The following is a 16808-nucleotide window of genomic DNA, read 5'->3' on the forward strand; positions in this document are numbered from 1 at the left end:
GTCTTGCATTTACTAGTGTTCTCGTTTCTGGCTCATAGAAAACTATTTCTTCATGCGGGTCTCTTGTCCTCTGGGTATGCGAGGCATGCACCCAATTTGGCACACTGGAGCACTTGACTGCAGTATTCATGATTATTATCACCTGGTAGGGCCCTTTCCACCTTGGCTCCAGAACATTCTCACAAGCTTCTTTATGAGTACCCAGTCTCCTGGGTTTAAATCATGGCACAGTTCTTGATGAAGATTTGCAGGGACAGCTTCAACCTCTCAAGAAACAGAACAAACCAAATCAGCAAATCCTTTGCATTATGTCATCTGTTATGTTCTCAATGGCATTAGCGGGTACATCAGGCAGTCTCATTGCTCTTCCCATCAAAACTTCATGTGGTGATAAAGCAGTCTTTCTATTAGGTGTACTTCGAAGACTCATCAACAGCGAGGCCAAAGCATCCGGTGATTTCAGTGAAGTGGATGTACAGACCATTGCCAATTGAGACTTTATAGTCCCATTCAACTGTTCTACTATTCCTGAAGCTTGCGGTCGATAGCTACAATGCAACTTCTGTTCGACTTGCAATGCTGCTCACAACATAGTGAGGATCTCATTGTTAAAGTGAGTTCATCGATCGGACTCAAAAGAGACAGGCATTCCATACCGTGCAACCAATTCTCTCTTTAGGTAGAGTGAGACTGTAATTTCTCTGTGTTGGGTAGGCTTCCACCCATCAGGAGCAAATGCACACTATATCCAGGACATATCTAAGCCCATTACAACCAGGCATTTCAATAAAATCCATTTGCATCCTGTTGAAAGGACCGCCCGATCTCCCAACCTGACTCAGTGTAACTGGTGTTTGTTTTCCTACATTCATCTATTGGCCTATAACACAATTGTGCCATAGATCCTCTGCAAGCATTCTAAATCTGGGGTAATCCAATTCTGCCTAAATGTCCTGACCATTCCGTCGCTGCTCAAATGAATAGGGCCATGAAAGCGACGTGTCGTGTGGTAACAAACTGTTTGGTAATACTGGTCCCCAATCTGCTGAAATCCAAATGTCATTTGCTCTTTTCTCACATCCTCCTCTGATCCAACCTTGCATATTAGTTCAGCCATGGCTGGGAATACGCATTCCCCAAGTACCATGGGAAAAATGTTAGATTTGTTAGACTCAATTGGATACAGAGATGGGTCACGGTGGTTGGGTATGGCTTTGGTGAATGTTTTTTTTTCTATACGGTCTGTAGTGAAATTTGTAACGGTTTCCACTACTACTGATATGATAAATGTTATGGGGTTGTTCTTCCAGGGAAAAGGGTACCTTGGCATTTAGAAGATTCCATAGGAGATGGAGAAGTACTTAGTAGATAATAAGCTTGAACTTTGTAACATGGCATCTTATCACCCAGCAAACAATGAAGATGATGGGTGATTCATTACAACTATCATGAAAAGTGTTAAATGGCAATCAGTACACACTGTCCTACGAGAGGTCATGTAACTGCCAGACTTGTACTCATGGGAGGCATGCTCCTTGAGCTTGTTCAGACGTAAAAAGTAACAAAAAGTACGCACACGATTCGCAGCGCTAGCACTCCTCGCCATACGCACACTTACGCTTCACTGGCATTCAACTGCTGCCCCTCTGACAGCTGCAGGGCACCAGGCAATGCCAAATGAAGCGCGGCAGAAGAAGATGCTCTCCGTTACGAAGAGGTTTGCAGCTGGCGCTGACAGCCCATCTCCCCTCAAAGGGACATTCTCCTCATTCTATTTCAACAGGAGACGGGGAAGGATGACCTTCCCCCATGACTTCGCCTTCAGTTCTCTCCTGCCACCTCCTGCCCAGACACCACCATCCCAACAGGGAGCCCTGTTGTCCAAGTTCTCAGCCACTCGTCCCCGCACCGGCCTACTGACTCAAAAGATGGCACAGTTCCACCAGGCTACCATCCTGGCCTAGCCCCCCTGACCTCTAATACTACTTCTAGACCCGTCCGCCCACCCCCAGCAGATCTACCTCCCTGGTTTAACCCCAGTTTAAGCATTGTGGCACCTCACAGATGTTGACACTCATCATATAAGGTAGACATTTTACAATGCTGTACCAACTGATATTGTTCATTACAGTCCTTCAATGTCTGTATGGTCTCATTGCACTAGTCGCTTGATGTTATCAATGGCAATTAACAATAATTACTCGCTAATGCAGTTTATACTGTAAAATCCAATAAAAACAGTTCTAAAAAATAATGGAAAGTGTTAAAAAAGCACTGGTAGCAAGGAGGAATTGGAGAAGTGGAAGGGCGGCTGGCATTTCATGAATTGAAACCCCAGGCTGTTACACTTAAGATGCCCTCTGAGTTGTTATATGGTTGAAACCTAACTAGAGGTTGCCTCGCCATTCATGAAGAGAAGCAGGAAGGCATGCTGGAGTGGTAGGGAAATGAATAAGAAGGAAGATGTGCTGGAAGGGGTGTCACAAGTTGTATTAAGATGCCAGGAGAGCCTCCTGTGAAACCCTCGGTGGTTCAAACAGATGAATCATTCAGGATTGCGTTCCTGGAAGGGATGAAGAAAGGGTCCTGTGAAGGTGTTGAAATGTTTGTGAGGGGTGCAACATATGGTTCAGGGCAGATGCTTAGCTGAATGTGTGAGGTGAGAAGATGTGAAGTGTGTGGAGGAGATATAGAATGTGGCAACTTGGTTGAGGTAAGAAAAAAAGATAGAGGTCGAGGAGAGTTCTTGTTTATTATAAGACCATTTCTTGTTCAAGATCTGACTGTGTGACTTTGTTTTCCTGAGTTGGTTCCGTGGTTTCTTGTTGGGTGTGTCTTTCAAGGGCTGGTTACTTGATTATTTTTCTTTGGGAAAAGGGTTGTCATATCTGTTTCAGGCTTGCATTTTTAGAAAGATGGTTATGTTCAGTGGCTTCAGAGTGAGTTAGATTCTGGAACCGAGAAATTCCGAATTATGGTGATATAAGGAATGGAACAGAGGATGGAATGAGAGGTTGGTGTATGTATGGAATGATCTATCTCGTCTTTGGATGCTCTTGCATGTGCAGAAACTCGTTAATTTGTCTTTTTAATCTGTTGCCCCAATTCCCCTGGCACTTATGTTAGTATTCTGTAATGATTCATGCACCCTTTGGGTGTATCTACTGTATAGTCATTGGCAAAATGAGTGCAAGGTACACCAGGCATGAAGTAGTCTAAAGACCTTGCCACATACTGGTTAGAGTCGCAGGAATGCTGTGTACATGTGTTGTAGGTTGGGTGACCCATTTCTGTTCTTCAGAGTAGGTGTTTTGTTAATTCCTGCAGAAACAACTAGGGGGTGCAATTTGACATAGAAAGCACCAGAGTAAATTTGCAGCCGCATAGAGGTATTAGCTATGTTCAGGGATGCAAAGCGGATCCTCTGGCAGCTGTCCTGCATGTGTATGAGAGGAATTGATGAGATTCTTATTGACTCCGTCATTGGATGTGTATATTCTCACATTAATATGGAAGGGGGTGAGACAGATGCATTGTGGGTGTATCCTTGCAACCAAGGAGAGTGATACTGTTTGGTTAGTGGATCAAAAAAGTGCACTAGGGAGTGAGCACATTGATGCCGAATTCAGCTCAAAGGAACGCGCTAAGGTATATCAGTTCGCAACTGCAGGGTCAGCGCACCCGCTTCTGCGGTACACTAAATCCAGTAAAGTCAATGTAACTAAGATGTAACTTTTATTTTTCAGTGTTTGTTCTTTTGCTTCCTTTCCTATCACTTCTTTTCGGTTGAACACTCCAGTTGCGTGAAGAGAGCGTTTTGGCGCATTGTGGGCAGGCAAGAAGCAAATTATAAACCCATTATAACAATTCCAAAAACAAATTACCCTGGCGATTGGCGTTCTGGGGATCATTAACTATTGGCTATTTCCCACTATTTGTTTATGATTCTCAGTACGCAGTCAATTCATAGCCAATTTGCAGTGTGTCTACTTTACACACGAATAAGACAACCCTGTTTATCATTCATGGTGTTGCTGGCCTTCGTGTCTAGGGATTTGTATTTGCAGTTTGCATTTACGCGGGACATTTTGCATTGAAAATGATTGGCATCATGACAACGGGAGTGAGGGAAGGCACGGACAATAGGAGGGCGGGCTGGGGGAGAAGGCACGGACAGCAGGAGGGCGGGCAAGGGGGAAAGGCACGGACAACAGGGCGGGCGGGGGGATTTTGAAACAAGGACAACGGGAGGACGGCGTGGGGTGGGGTTGTAGAAGGCACAGACAACGGGGGGAGAAGGCAAGGACATTGGGTGTGCGGGCGGGGGGGGAAAAGGCACCAAAGCACTTCGTGCTTGCAGTAGGAGAACCTCATTGACGAAAATAGTGCTCACAGTCTAAATAACAGGACCATGTAACACTTGAAGTAAAGGGGTCAGTCAACATTGGAGGTGACAAATGAAGAGGAGGTGGTACTAAGGAGGGACTAACAAGCCTATTGACGAATCAGAAAACAGCATTTAGAGCAGACAATGACACAAGCCAATCGCAAATATGGGCAGAGAGTGGGCGGAGCTTCTATTCACCTACTGCTCCACAATAAGCCTTGCAGAGCAGCGCATGCACGCTGGCTCAAGGCTCGACCTGAGAAAGGCTTGCTGCCTAAAGTACTCATTTCAATACTGATTTTATTGTTGACTTTCATATTGGTCCCTATTTTTGACAGATGTATAATCTAATGTCTCTTGTTGGAGCTGGACTCTTTGCTTGCTTAAACCTACCTTTCTGTTTGCAGGTTCTTTTTGCTTGTGCTCTATTTTCCTTTCGAAATGATTTTCCTCTACATACACACTCATAACTATCTGTTGCATGTTTCTTTCTCTCTAGACAACCACCCTCATTGGACTGTTGAAGACTGCTCGCTTGCTGCGCTTGGTGCGAGTGGCCCGTAAGCTGGACCGTTACTCAGAGTATGGAGCGGCTGTGCTTTTCCTACTTATGTGCACCTTTGCACTTATCGCCCACTGGCTAGCATGTATTTGGTACGCCATAGGCAACATGGAGCGAACCATGAAGAATGACGATTACCAGAAGATTGGCTGGCTCGACTCCCTTGGGAGCCAGATTGGGAAGCCTTACAATGACTCTGTGGGCAGCTCTGGACCTTCTATCAAGGACAAATATGTAACAGCACTTTATTTCACCTTCAGCAGCCTGACTAGTGTGGGCTTTGGAAACGTTTCTCCCAATACCAACTCAGAGAAGATCTTCTCCATCTGTGTCATGCTTATTGGGTGTAAGTATTGGCTTTCCTTTATTATATGCCTATATGTACCTAACCCTAATTGGAGTTATTGTTTCTGTTACTCTACACACAGCTTTTTATCAGACTATCTTCCTGTCTCTTTATCTAAGGGTATATAGTTCTATCTGTACATTTGTCTGTATTAGTTTCCCACTTGATTTCTATGTCTTCCTTTAGCTCTCTCTCTGATCCTCATTTATGTATCTGCTCTAAATTTGGACCTTGTTTATTGTATTAACCTCTTCAGTGCCCATGACGAGATAGTCTCGTCATGGAGCACAGTTGCGCTGTGCCCATGACGAGACTATCTCGTCATGAACCCCACCCACTAGTGCAACGCCCGGCACAGGAGGGGGAAAGGGCGTGGCACTGAAGGGGTTAAGGTAAGGTTCAGTATCCCTATTTCCGTGCCATTTCATGCTGGGTAAAAATTTAAGGCGTTAGATTTATAAAAGTTGTTTGCATTTTAGTGCCCAGAGGAAATTTACTAAAAACTACTACTCTACTGCAAAACATGCTGAATGGAAATATGAAAAAGTATGTATGAAAGTAGAACTTTACTCAGAAAGCGTGCTTTTTGTGGTTTGATGTAAATCCATTCAGTAGTTTTTGAGATGTTAGTCTTGCCAGGTGGGCTTAAAAGGGTTAATCCTTATGAATAGCTTGGTCACTGAGTCCTGAAACTGTCCTCAAACCTGGGCTGGAGAACAGCTTTGGGACCGAAGTTAAAAAAATCCACAAAAGTGATTGGACAAAGGAGCTTCTTCTCTCACCATCGACTTTTGGTCAGGCCCAGGATTGGGTTTCTGAAGCTAAAAGTTCTGATTGGCTGGGAACATAGAACATTTTGCTGCAGCCACCATTATAGAACTTAGTCCCAGTGTACTGCAAACAAAAAGAAAGAGCCAAAAGCTGGCAGCGGAAACATCACCTGACACCCTGGCTCAAGTGATGTCAGCCCAAAGGGACAACTTGAAAAAACTGTTGTTACAGTGATTGTGAACCCGGTTTGCAGACCAAAAGAACGGTTGAAAGATCCAAAATGGTGCCTTTAGCTCCTCGAATCTGGGTTTAATGACAGTTCAAGGACCCAATTTAAACAAATAATTTAAAAATATCCATAGACTTTACCCTGTATTCGCAGATGGTTTGGATCAACAAATGGCTTTTTTTGCGCTGTGACCCCTGTTATATATGTTTCAGAGTGACGGTCAGTTGTAGTTAGGATCCTGTTTCTATAGAAAAAGTATTTCTTGGCTTGTTTATACCTTTGGTGCCATTTGACAAATTTTCACAATTCTTCCACAAAAAAAGTCTCCTCCACCTCGGGGCCTTTCTGGGAAGTTTTGGTGAGGCTGAGAAAAAGTGGGGGCCCTAAAACTCGTTTTACCCATTCATTTTTCCATGGGAAATTTTCACACAGCTACAGCCTAAACGGCTGCACGGATTTACACCAAATTTTTTACAAAGCTAGATTTTGGACGAGGAAACATACTTTTCTGATTTGGAGTAAATCTGTTCAGAAGATTTTGAGATATAAGGGCTTTTATTTCACACCGCAAATGATCAACAGTTTTGGTAGATTTCAAGATGAGATCTGATTGGCAGCCACCACATCAACAACGAAGTGGCGGAAGTCAATTTAGCACTCTGGACTCGGGCCCTTGTCCTGGAAAAAACATTTTAAAAAAAGATACAAGGTGTAGGATAGGGTACTCTGCCCGCCTAGGCCGGGGGGGGGTGGGGGGGGCGAGGATCCTCCCCTGGGGCCAAAAGCATATTTAAAAAACATATTTGTCACCCATTTGTGGTGGATCCGTGGCAAAATACAACATAAAATGCACAGGCTCCCAAGCTTTAAAAAATACCCCCCCACGGAGTAGACCTAGTCCTAGGGGTGCTGCACAATGGTTTCCCGGGGGGGGGGGGACAAATGGCCCCCTCCTGGGCCTGAGTCAGACCCTGGGGACCCTATCTCCCAGGACCTAATCCGTTAATATGGGGAGTGGGACATGCAGCCCACTTCCCTAAGCCTCTTCAGGGCTCGGGGACCCCATCGCCCGGGGCTGAATCAAATATTAAGAGAAGGAGTGTGCACCCCCCTCTCTGAGCCCTTCAAGCCCTGGCAGCCAAAACCACCAGGGCAGATTTATTTCAATAAGGGGACCGTGGACCACATCCCCTGGCACCATTTTCAAATATAGGATTATGGGGCACACTACCCCCTCCTTGAGGCAACACTGGCACAGGGACCGCCATCTGCCGGGGCTCGGTACTCTGTAGTGGCCCCTGGGATGCCATCCCCCTCGACACTGTAGTTTCCTGCCCTCGAACGTTTTCTCCTGTCCAACAGAAGCTGTGAAGAAAATGATGCTCCTGCTCAGGCAAAAGCAAAGGAGTGGTGCGGACTTCAACCAATTCCCAGTATGGTGTTGGCTCAGCAAGGGCCATATAGCTGCACACATGACCCCCCTAACGTGGTCTGTATTGTGGGTACCCCGGATGTGCACTGGGCACCCACGTAAAAGTTACAAAAATGGATGGTTTCTGCCTGACTCCCACAGTGTATAGCAGCTGGGAAGCCAGCTGGGACTGTCCGGCCCTGGGGCTCTTCCCATGGCCCCCAACCAAAATTAAAGATGTGGATGGCCTCTATTCACTTCTCTGTCAAGGAGCACCCCACAATTCTGTAGGTTTTTTTCTACTAAACATTTTCATGCTGGTTGTGTCCCTAGAAGTGGCGGGGGCACCACCACACATTTGTTTTGATGTTGTGGGGGGCTGTAGGAAGGGTATCAGCTCTCCAGCAATATGAAAAAAACAAGCATTTGCAATGCAATAGGTCTTGCATTTGCGAGAGTTTAAGCTATTGGCATTGTAAATGACAATGCCTTTTCTTTCTGTTTTGATAATTAACACATAAATAAAAGGCATTGTCATTTACAATGCCAATAGCTCAAGCTCTTGTAAATGCGAGACCTATTTCATTTCAAAGAAGGGCCACCATTGTCCCGGGCTGCTTGGAAAATGAAAGCGCGCATGGCGCGCTGAATATTGCAGGAAAGCATTAGTGCCTGCGGTAGGAAAAACACTTGAAAGCAAATAGTGCTTACAGACTAAATAAGACATGCCGTGTAACAAAATAAGTAATAGAGCCAGTCATCATGGGAGGTTACAAATGAAGATAAGAGGGTACTAAGGAGGCACTTACAAGCTTATTAACGAATCAGAAGCCAGCATTTACAAAGAACAATGACACAAGCCAATGTAAAATATGGGTGTAGAGTTGGCGGTGCTTCAAGTCCAAACTCAAATACAGCATGCCTCGCAGAGCAGCGCATGCGCTGCCCAGTTTCTACCTAAACCAGTAGGTCTCCTGGGTCATTAACCCCTTCACTGCCAGGCCTCCCCTGTGCCACACCTTTTTAAGGCGGTTTGGGGTAGTTTGCGCTTAGGCCTCCATAACGTTTTGTCCACATATGGTATGCATGCCAAATTTGTGTCCTTTTGCCAACATCCTGAGGATTTTAAAGGTACCCAGGGTTTGTGGATTCTCCTTGAGGGGACTGAAAAACTAGCCAAAATACACCTACATTTATTTTTGGGGGAAAATGGGAAAAATGTGCTGTAGAAGAAAGTGCCTATTTTTTTTCTCTGCAAATGGTACCAATGAAGGGTTTGCAGTGCTGCTAGAATCACCACCTTCCCAGCTTTCAGGAACATACAGACCTTTGTCAGAAAACCAACATTTTCTAAACAGTTTTGGCATTTCATTGGGACTTACCCTATTTTTCCTTTTTTGTGCTTCAACCTCCTTCGAGTTAGTTGTAGAAATGGATATGAAACCAATAATGGTTTCCAGAAATCTATAGATTTCTGAAAAGTAGACAAAATTCTAAATTCAACAAATGGTCATTTGTGTCGATCCATAAGGGTTTTCTTATAGAAAGTAACAGTTGAAATAAAAAAATATTGAAATTCATTTGGAAAAAACTAATCCACTTGTGCCTAATTTTTCACCTGTAACTTCTTCTAACTATGGCAGATTTTTTTAAGCAATATACAGTTACATCCACTGGACCCTTCTGGTTGCAGGGTTATACAGGGCTATTAGGTTCACCAAGAACCCAAGGTACCCAGAGCCAATAACGGAGCTGCACCTTGCAATAGTTTTTCATTGTGTACCGGGTATAAGAAATTCATTTGGTAAATATAAAGAATGCAAAACATATGTATTTCTGAAATGGGAACAAGATATGGAATTTAGAAGCAGTGGTTATTTGTACATTTCTGAATTTGTAGGTACGCATACTAGCATGTGAATTAGAGCGCATTTTTCAAAATAACTTCTTTTTTTACACACTGTTTTACATTTTAAAGGCAGTAATGCATAGAAATACAATTGGTAATAACATTTGTTCTACTATTCTATGTTCCCCTAAGTCTCTCGATAAAAAATGGTACCTCACTTGTGTGGGTAGGCCTAGTCCCCGAGACAGGAAACAGCCCAAAATGCAAAAGAGGACACATCACATTTTTCCACGGAAAACTGACCCTATTTTGCAATGTGCCTAGCTGTTGATTTTAGGCCCTAGCTCAGCTCGCACCCAGGGTAATGTTAGAAATGGGGGTCTCTAGTTGGCAGAGGTAGGTAACTTTGACTAAATAGGGACCCTTGCTTCTAGTCACGGTAACGGGGAAACACACTGTCGATAACCCCTGCTCACCCCCTTGGTAGCTTGGCACGAGCAGATCCCCTTATCCCCAAGGCAATGTGTAAAGTATTTGCACCAACACTCACAGTAATGCAGTGAAACACCACAAATGGACACCACACAGGTATTTATAAAAAATAGAATTCTTTATATAAATTTAGGCAAGACCACTAATGATAAGCATCCACATACACAATAATCTCTTTTTTAAAAATGTCCTCTTGTAGATTCTGTACCTTTCTTAGGCCAATCTTGTAGGATCCACAACTTAGTTTCAGGGTTAAAAAGAAAAACGTGTGCAGGGGCTGTACCTCTCTTGGTAATAAAAACGCAATATCACCAGTACTGTTTGCTTCAGCACCGGCACAGTCCCGTTGCTATCTGTGCAATCCTTTTTATCAATGAACTTACCCTACTGGCTGCGGGCTCGGCGAGTAGTAATCCCGTCACAAAATATGCCCCCCAAATGCTTCCAATAGAAGAGGAAGGCGTAGCTCAAGCCCCCGTGACAGCCGATCCCGCTTGGTTGCAGACGCGGCCGTCAGCAGTCCCCCTTCGCTCCACAACCCGCCCCCAGGGTAGTGACACACACTGAGACTCCGGACTGCGATCCGAGTCTTACCTGGGGGGTTTCGGTTCGTTGTCTTCACTTGGGTGCTCCCGGTTGGCAACAGCTGATCAGTGCCGGAGAGCCCTGGTTGCTAGACAACCCTCCGTAACCACTCCGGCTCTGACGCGGCTCCATTCTTCGGCAAACCCAGCCTTGGGCAGTCGACTCAAGCAGCGGCGGTGAACAGTAGGTACGCAGCACTCTTGGAGATCGGGGGGCCAGCGTCGATGAAATACCGGCTCTCAGCTCTTCCCTCCGGTCCCGGGCCAGCGGCGGTGAAACACACAGCGCTATCGGTGATTTTGGGAGCATAGAGACGTGCAGGCAAGGCGTGCTTCACAGTGGGCACCAGCGGCATCCTGGGGCACACAACTATCCCCAGAGGCAGTGTAGAAAGCAGAGCACTACTCAGAAAGTGCGAGCTTCAAGATCTTTAGAAACTTTTGTATCCCTGAGTTTTGATAACAGGAGGCCAGCTCTTCTCAGGCCCTTGGAGACGGTTTCACTTCAGAGGTACAAAGCACACAGCACAGTTCCTCTTCAAGCAAGGGGACACAACACACAGCAGAAAAGTCCCTTAGTCCTCTCCTTAGCCGAAACAACAAACTGCAGATCAACCCCAGACACACAGCAAGGGCAGCACTTCTCCTCAGTCTTCTTTCAGCTTTTCTCTTCGGCAGGGATTTCTTCTTGATCACAAAGTTTTCTAGTCTAATGTTTAGGGGTTTCAGCTCTGATATTTATACCCCAAAAGTCTTTGTTCTTCATGTGTGAGGGGCCCTGGACCCAGTCCAAACCAGTTCTGGGCGTACTCTGCCAGGGCACATCTTGTTCCTTTGTGAGTGTGGGCCAGGGCCATCAGACACACCGCAGGGGGTGGAGCCGTCATTGTGGAAGGCAGGCACAGCCCTATTCAGGCCCAGGTGCCTACTCCTCCCACCATTCCAAATGCAGATAGGTCTATTCAGCTTAGTGATGACTCACCCAGCCTCCTGGAGCCACCCCAGCCCCTGTCACTCACAAACCAGACAGTCAATTCACAAACAGGCAGAGGCACACAGAAAGGTTGAACAAGAAAATAGCCACTTTCTAAAAGTGCTATTTTCAAACAATAAATTTAAAAACCATCCTACCTAAAAGATGTGTTATTAAATTCTGAGTTCAGGGATACCAAATTCCAAATTTCTATCTTGCTGCTATGGGACGATATGCAGGTAAACATGTTACACAGCATTCCCCATTCTGTCCTATGGGCAAGATAGCCTTTCAATAGTGAAAAAACGAAATTGGCAATATTTCACTATCAGGACAAGTTACCCACACTAGTACATGTTCTACCTTTCACATACACTGCACCCTGCCCAGGGGGGTACCTTGGGCCTATCATAGGGGTGTCCTATGTGTAAGAAAAAGGGAAGGGTCAGACCTGGCAGGTGTGTACACTGGCCAGGTCAACATCTCAGTTAACAAACTGCGCACAGGCACTGCGGTGGCAGGCCTGAGACACTATCTTCGGGCTACTCTTGTGGGTGGCACAATCAGTGCTGCAGGCCCACTCGTAGCATTTGAATCACCAGCCCTGGCACACTCAGTGCACTTTACTAGGGACCTACTGATGAAACAAATATGCCAATCATGGATAACCAATCACAATCACAATTTACACAGAGAGCATATGCACTTTAGCACTGATCAGCAGTGGTAAAGTTCCCAGAGTCCTATAGCCAACAACTACAGGTCAGGAAAAACAAAGGAGGAAGAAGCAAAAAGTTTGGGGATAACCCTGCAAAAAGGGCCATTTCCAACAGGTAACCTAGCAAACCTGTACCTTTTAAATTCTTTACATCCTGGGAAATCTAGGACGGGGTGACTTGTTTGGCTCTCACCAGGTTCTGCTTCCCAGATTCCCTTGCAAAACTCAAAATTTGTTTAAAAAATAATACATTTTCCTCACATTTCTGTGATGGAAAGCTCTAGAATCCGAGGGGAGCAACAAACTTCTTTCCACACAGCATTTCTCCAAGTCTCCCTATAAAAGTTGTACCTCACTTGTATGCCTAGGCCTAGTGCTAGCGACAGGAAATGGCCTAAAAAGCAATGTGGACACATCACATTTTTTCAAGCGAAAACTGACCCTTTTTTTGCATAGTGCCTAGCTGTGAATTTTGGGCCCTAGCTCAGCTGGAACCTAGGAAAATGTGCAAACCTGTAAATTTTTTAAAACTAGACACGCAGAGGAATCCAGGATGGGGGGACCCATGTGGCTCTCACCAGCTTCTGTTACCCAGAATTCATTGTAAAACTTGAAAAGTTGTCTAAAAAACACGTTTTACTCATATTTCTGTGATGGAAATTGCTGGAATTTGTGGGGAACTACAATCTTCCACTCAACCAACATTTCCTCAAGTCTCCCGATATAAATGGTACCTCACTTGTGTGGGTAGGCCTAGTGCCCGCAACAGGAAACGGCCCAATACGCAATGTGGACACATCATATTTTTCCTCTGGAAACTGACCTTTTTTTGCAATGTGCCCTGTTGTTGATTTTGGTATCTAGCTCAGCCAGCACCTAGGGAAAACTAGCAAACCTGTATATTTTTGAAAGCTAGACAACCAGGGGAACCCAGGGGGCGGTGACTTGTGTGGCTCTCACCAGGGTCTGTTACCCAGAATCCCTTGCAAACCTCAAACTTTGTAAAGGAAAAACACATTTTCCTCACATTTCAGTGATGTAAAGTTCTGGAATCTGCAGGGAGGTACAAACTTCCACCCACGCAGCATTTCCCTAAGTCTCCCAACTAAAATGGTACCTCACTTGTGTGGGTAGGACTAGTGCCCACATCAGGAAATGGCCCAAAACATAACGTGGACACATCAAATTTTTCCACTTAAAACTGACCCTTTTTTGCAACGTGCTTAGCTGTGGATTTTGGGCCCTAGCTCAGCTAGCACCTAAGGAAACCTAGCAAACCTGTACATTTTTAAAAATAGGACAGCCAGGGGAATTCAGGATGAGGTAACCTGTGTGGCTCTCACCAGGGTCTGTTACCCAGAATCCCTTGCAAACCACAAAAGTTGTCTACAGCAATACATTTTCCTCATATTTATGTGATGGAAAGTTCTGGAATCTGTAGGGGCCCTCAAACTTCCACCCTCCAGCATTTTCCCAAGTCTACAGATAAAGATTATACCTCACTTGTGAGAGTAGGCCTAGTGAACGTGACAGGAAACATCTCAAAACGTATTTTGGAGACTTCAAAATTATTGATCACAAAATGACCTGGTTTTGCCAGGGGGTCACCTGAGTTTTTTGTCCCAAACACAGCGTCCATCTAGAGAAACCTACCTAACCCAGACATTTCTGAAAATTATACACCTGGGGTGGTCCAGGGAGATATGTTTTGCATGGATCCCCCAACACTGTCTCACCCAGAATCCCCTGCAAACCTCAAATTTAGCTAACAAAAATGTGTGCAGAACTGTTAAGGGGGATAAAGCTATAGGGGGTCAAAATGTCCAAACATAGTTTGGTAGGGCATTGAGTGGACCCAGGGAACGGGTGCAGGAAATGGGCACAGGCCCTATAGCTGCTGTGCATGGCTAATCACCCTGCACAGCTTGTTTGGCTGGGACATGGACTAGGAGCTGAACCTGGCCATATGCCATACACTGTACAATGATGTGGATGCATATAACCAACTGTCTAGAGGAGCAAGATTGGGTTGGATGGAAGCTAGATGCATGGCCTGGCCAAATGCCAAGCCTTGGACCCAGAGCCCATTGCATATGGCCAAAGCATGTTTAAGGGAGACAGGAGCTGGCTAAAACTTAGACTCTTTTCCCAGAGTCCAATTTTTGCAGCCAAAGGCCATGCATAGCAGGTCTGAGGGGGATGGGGCTAGATATTGTAAAAAACAACCACAAATTAACGGACAACCCTTGTCAGAGAAGAGTTCTAGTTATGTGCTTAGAACTTTAAAAACAATAGTTAAAAAATAGTAATTCTCCTTTTCAGTAGATTGCTCAGTAGATACTGTACAATATATAATTAATGGGGAAAGACAGTAAATACTAATTATCACCAATGCTTTCCTTAAAACCTAAGTGTAAATCATTGGTGACATTATTGACAAGATCCCCGATGATATCACATTAAACCTCACCGTTGACATAATCGATGACATCACTGGAGACATTATATTTCACTTCACCTGAAGCCAGGGACTGCTCTAAGCTCCATTAAGCCATAAATTGGGTGTTGGATGATTGCTCCTCTGTGGCCCGCACAAACTTGCGGGCCATGAAGGAGTGGATGAAGGGCATATATTGAATAATGTATATTTACAAGGATCGCAATGCCATTCAAAACCTGATGGAGTGAAAGGGCTACTAAATCCAAGACTAAGCAACTGAAAGGTATTAATTTGAGATGAGCCAACATTGTACACTTTGAATGTATATTGCAGCAAGAAACCAGGCAGACAGATGGTATAGGATCTCTGACCTGCAGCTCACACTATGACGGGATCCACCCAACTGTGCTGCATCCAACACGTCCTTTCAGAGAAAATCATTCTGAAAACAGTCACAGAGATATTCAGGGCCAGCAGGCTTCACGTTTGATGCTCCTGTTTGGCAGGGATTTTTTCTGAATACCGTTTTGGGAATGATGGCACTGACTTCCAGTGGGAATTCTTCCTGCATGTTGGAGCCATTGTGCGTTTCCCCTTATCTGCGAACGCCATGATTCATTTGGTATTCCTGTACACAAGCAAATGATGGAAATGGTTGCCCTCCCTAAATAGTTAAGTCCACTGACTCTATGTTCTGGCACACTTGAGGCAGGTGGGTCACTAGATGAAGGAGCTGAGGCTCAGCCCCTGTAAACCCAGCACTTCCCTAACTCTAAACATAGTTGCGGAACCATGTGTTGCATGGGGCAGTAGTACTGCTGAGGTATGGTGGTGCCCCTCTGTGCCAAACTCTAATGAACCCCTTCTGTCTCCATGCACACCATACATGAGGATAAAGTCCTAATACATGCTCAGGGGGAAGAGAAGCATCACATGTATGGATGCATGAGTGTAATTTACTCAGAAAACGTGAGTAGACTCCTCTTCCAAGAGTAAGTGTGAAACAGAATGGGCTTCTGCTTAAGACCTCATCTGCCAGTCATTCTTCCTCACTGTGGGGCATTAGCCACCCTTAACGGGGTGCATTTTGGTTGTGAGCAGAGCTTTACTGAACCTGTTGTTCTGCTGATGATGCAACCAAACAGTCACTCGATCTTTCCAATGGGTATACTAACTGAGTATCAGATTTTAAATACTGTGCTACCAAATTATGTTTGATTTGCTCTGCATTCCGTTCATCATCAGTGTGTCTTTTGCTTTCTCGCCCTAAGTGCGCTGGGTATGCCCAGAAGTGGGTCCCGGGGCTCACTGTGCCACTGGATTCAATTTAGCCTGGCTGATGATGGGTGATGCCCCGACACCAGTCCCAGGATGCTTGTTTCCAGTCCAGGGAGGACCTGGCGTGGCAGTCCGGTCTGGACTTTTCCCATGAGACACAGGGTGAAGACTGATTTGCATATGGCTGGGTCTGAACTGGAGTGGCATGGTGAGCAAAAGAATGATGGATTTAACCCACATCTATTGACTGGGGGTGAATGTTTGATTTGCTCTGCATTCCATCCATCATCTGTGTGTCTTTTGCTTTCCCGCCCTAAGTGCACCGGGTATGCCCAGACTTGGGTCCCGGGCTCACTGTGGCACTGGATTCAAGCTAGCCTGGCTGATGAGGGTTGATGCCCCAAAACCAGTCCCAGGATGCTTGTTTCCGTTCTAGGAAGGACCTGGCTTGGCAGTTCCGTCTGGACTATTCCCATGAGGCACAGGGTCAAGACTGATTTGCATATAGCTAGGTCTGAACTGGGGTGGCATGGTGAGCAAAGGAACAATGGATTTAACCTAGATCTCTTGACTGGGGGTGAATGTTGGATGTGCTCTGCATTCCCTCTGTCATCTGTGTGTCTTTTACCAACTTATCACAGCCACAATATCCGCTACCAAACACATTTGTGAAGGTAAGTGTATTTAGCTACGTATCGATTACCTCCACCGATATGTGCATTAAGATATATATACCCTCAAGGTTAGTAGATGTGGGGATAAGTATAG

General features: G+C 45.3%; 1 protein-coding gene across 1 annotated transcript in view; it reads left to right on the plus strand.

Moving 5' to 3' along the window:
- The window catches only part of KCNH2 (potassium voltage-gated channel subfamily H member 2), a 1592201-nt gene that overhangs the window by 1330102 nt on the left and 245291 nt on the right, over positions 1-16808 (plus strand). The window contains exon 7 of the mRNA XM_085628486.1: positions 4887-5295. Within this exon, the coding sequence (XP_085484612.1) occupies positions 4887-5295 (409 nt within the window). The remainder of the gene's footprint in view (positions 1-4886; positions 5296-16808) is intronic.

The sequence above is a fragment of the Triturus cristatus genome, chromosome 10, assembly GCF_964204655.1.
Source record: "Triturus cristatus chromosome 10, aTriCri1.1, whole genome shotgun sequence".
In the NCBI taxonomy this organism is placed as follows: Eukaryota; Metazoa; Chordata; class Amphibia; order Caudata; family Salamandridae; genus Triturus; species Triturus cristatus.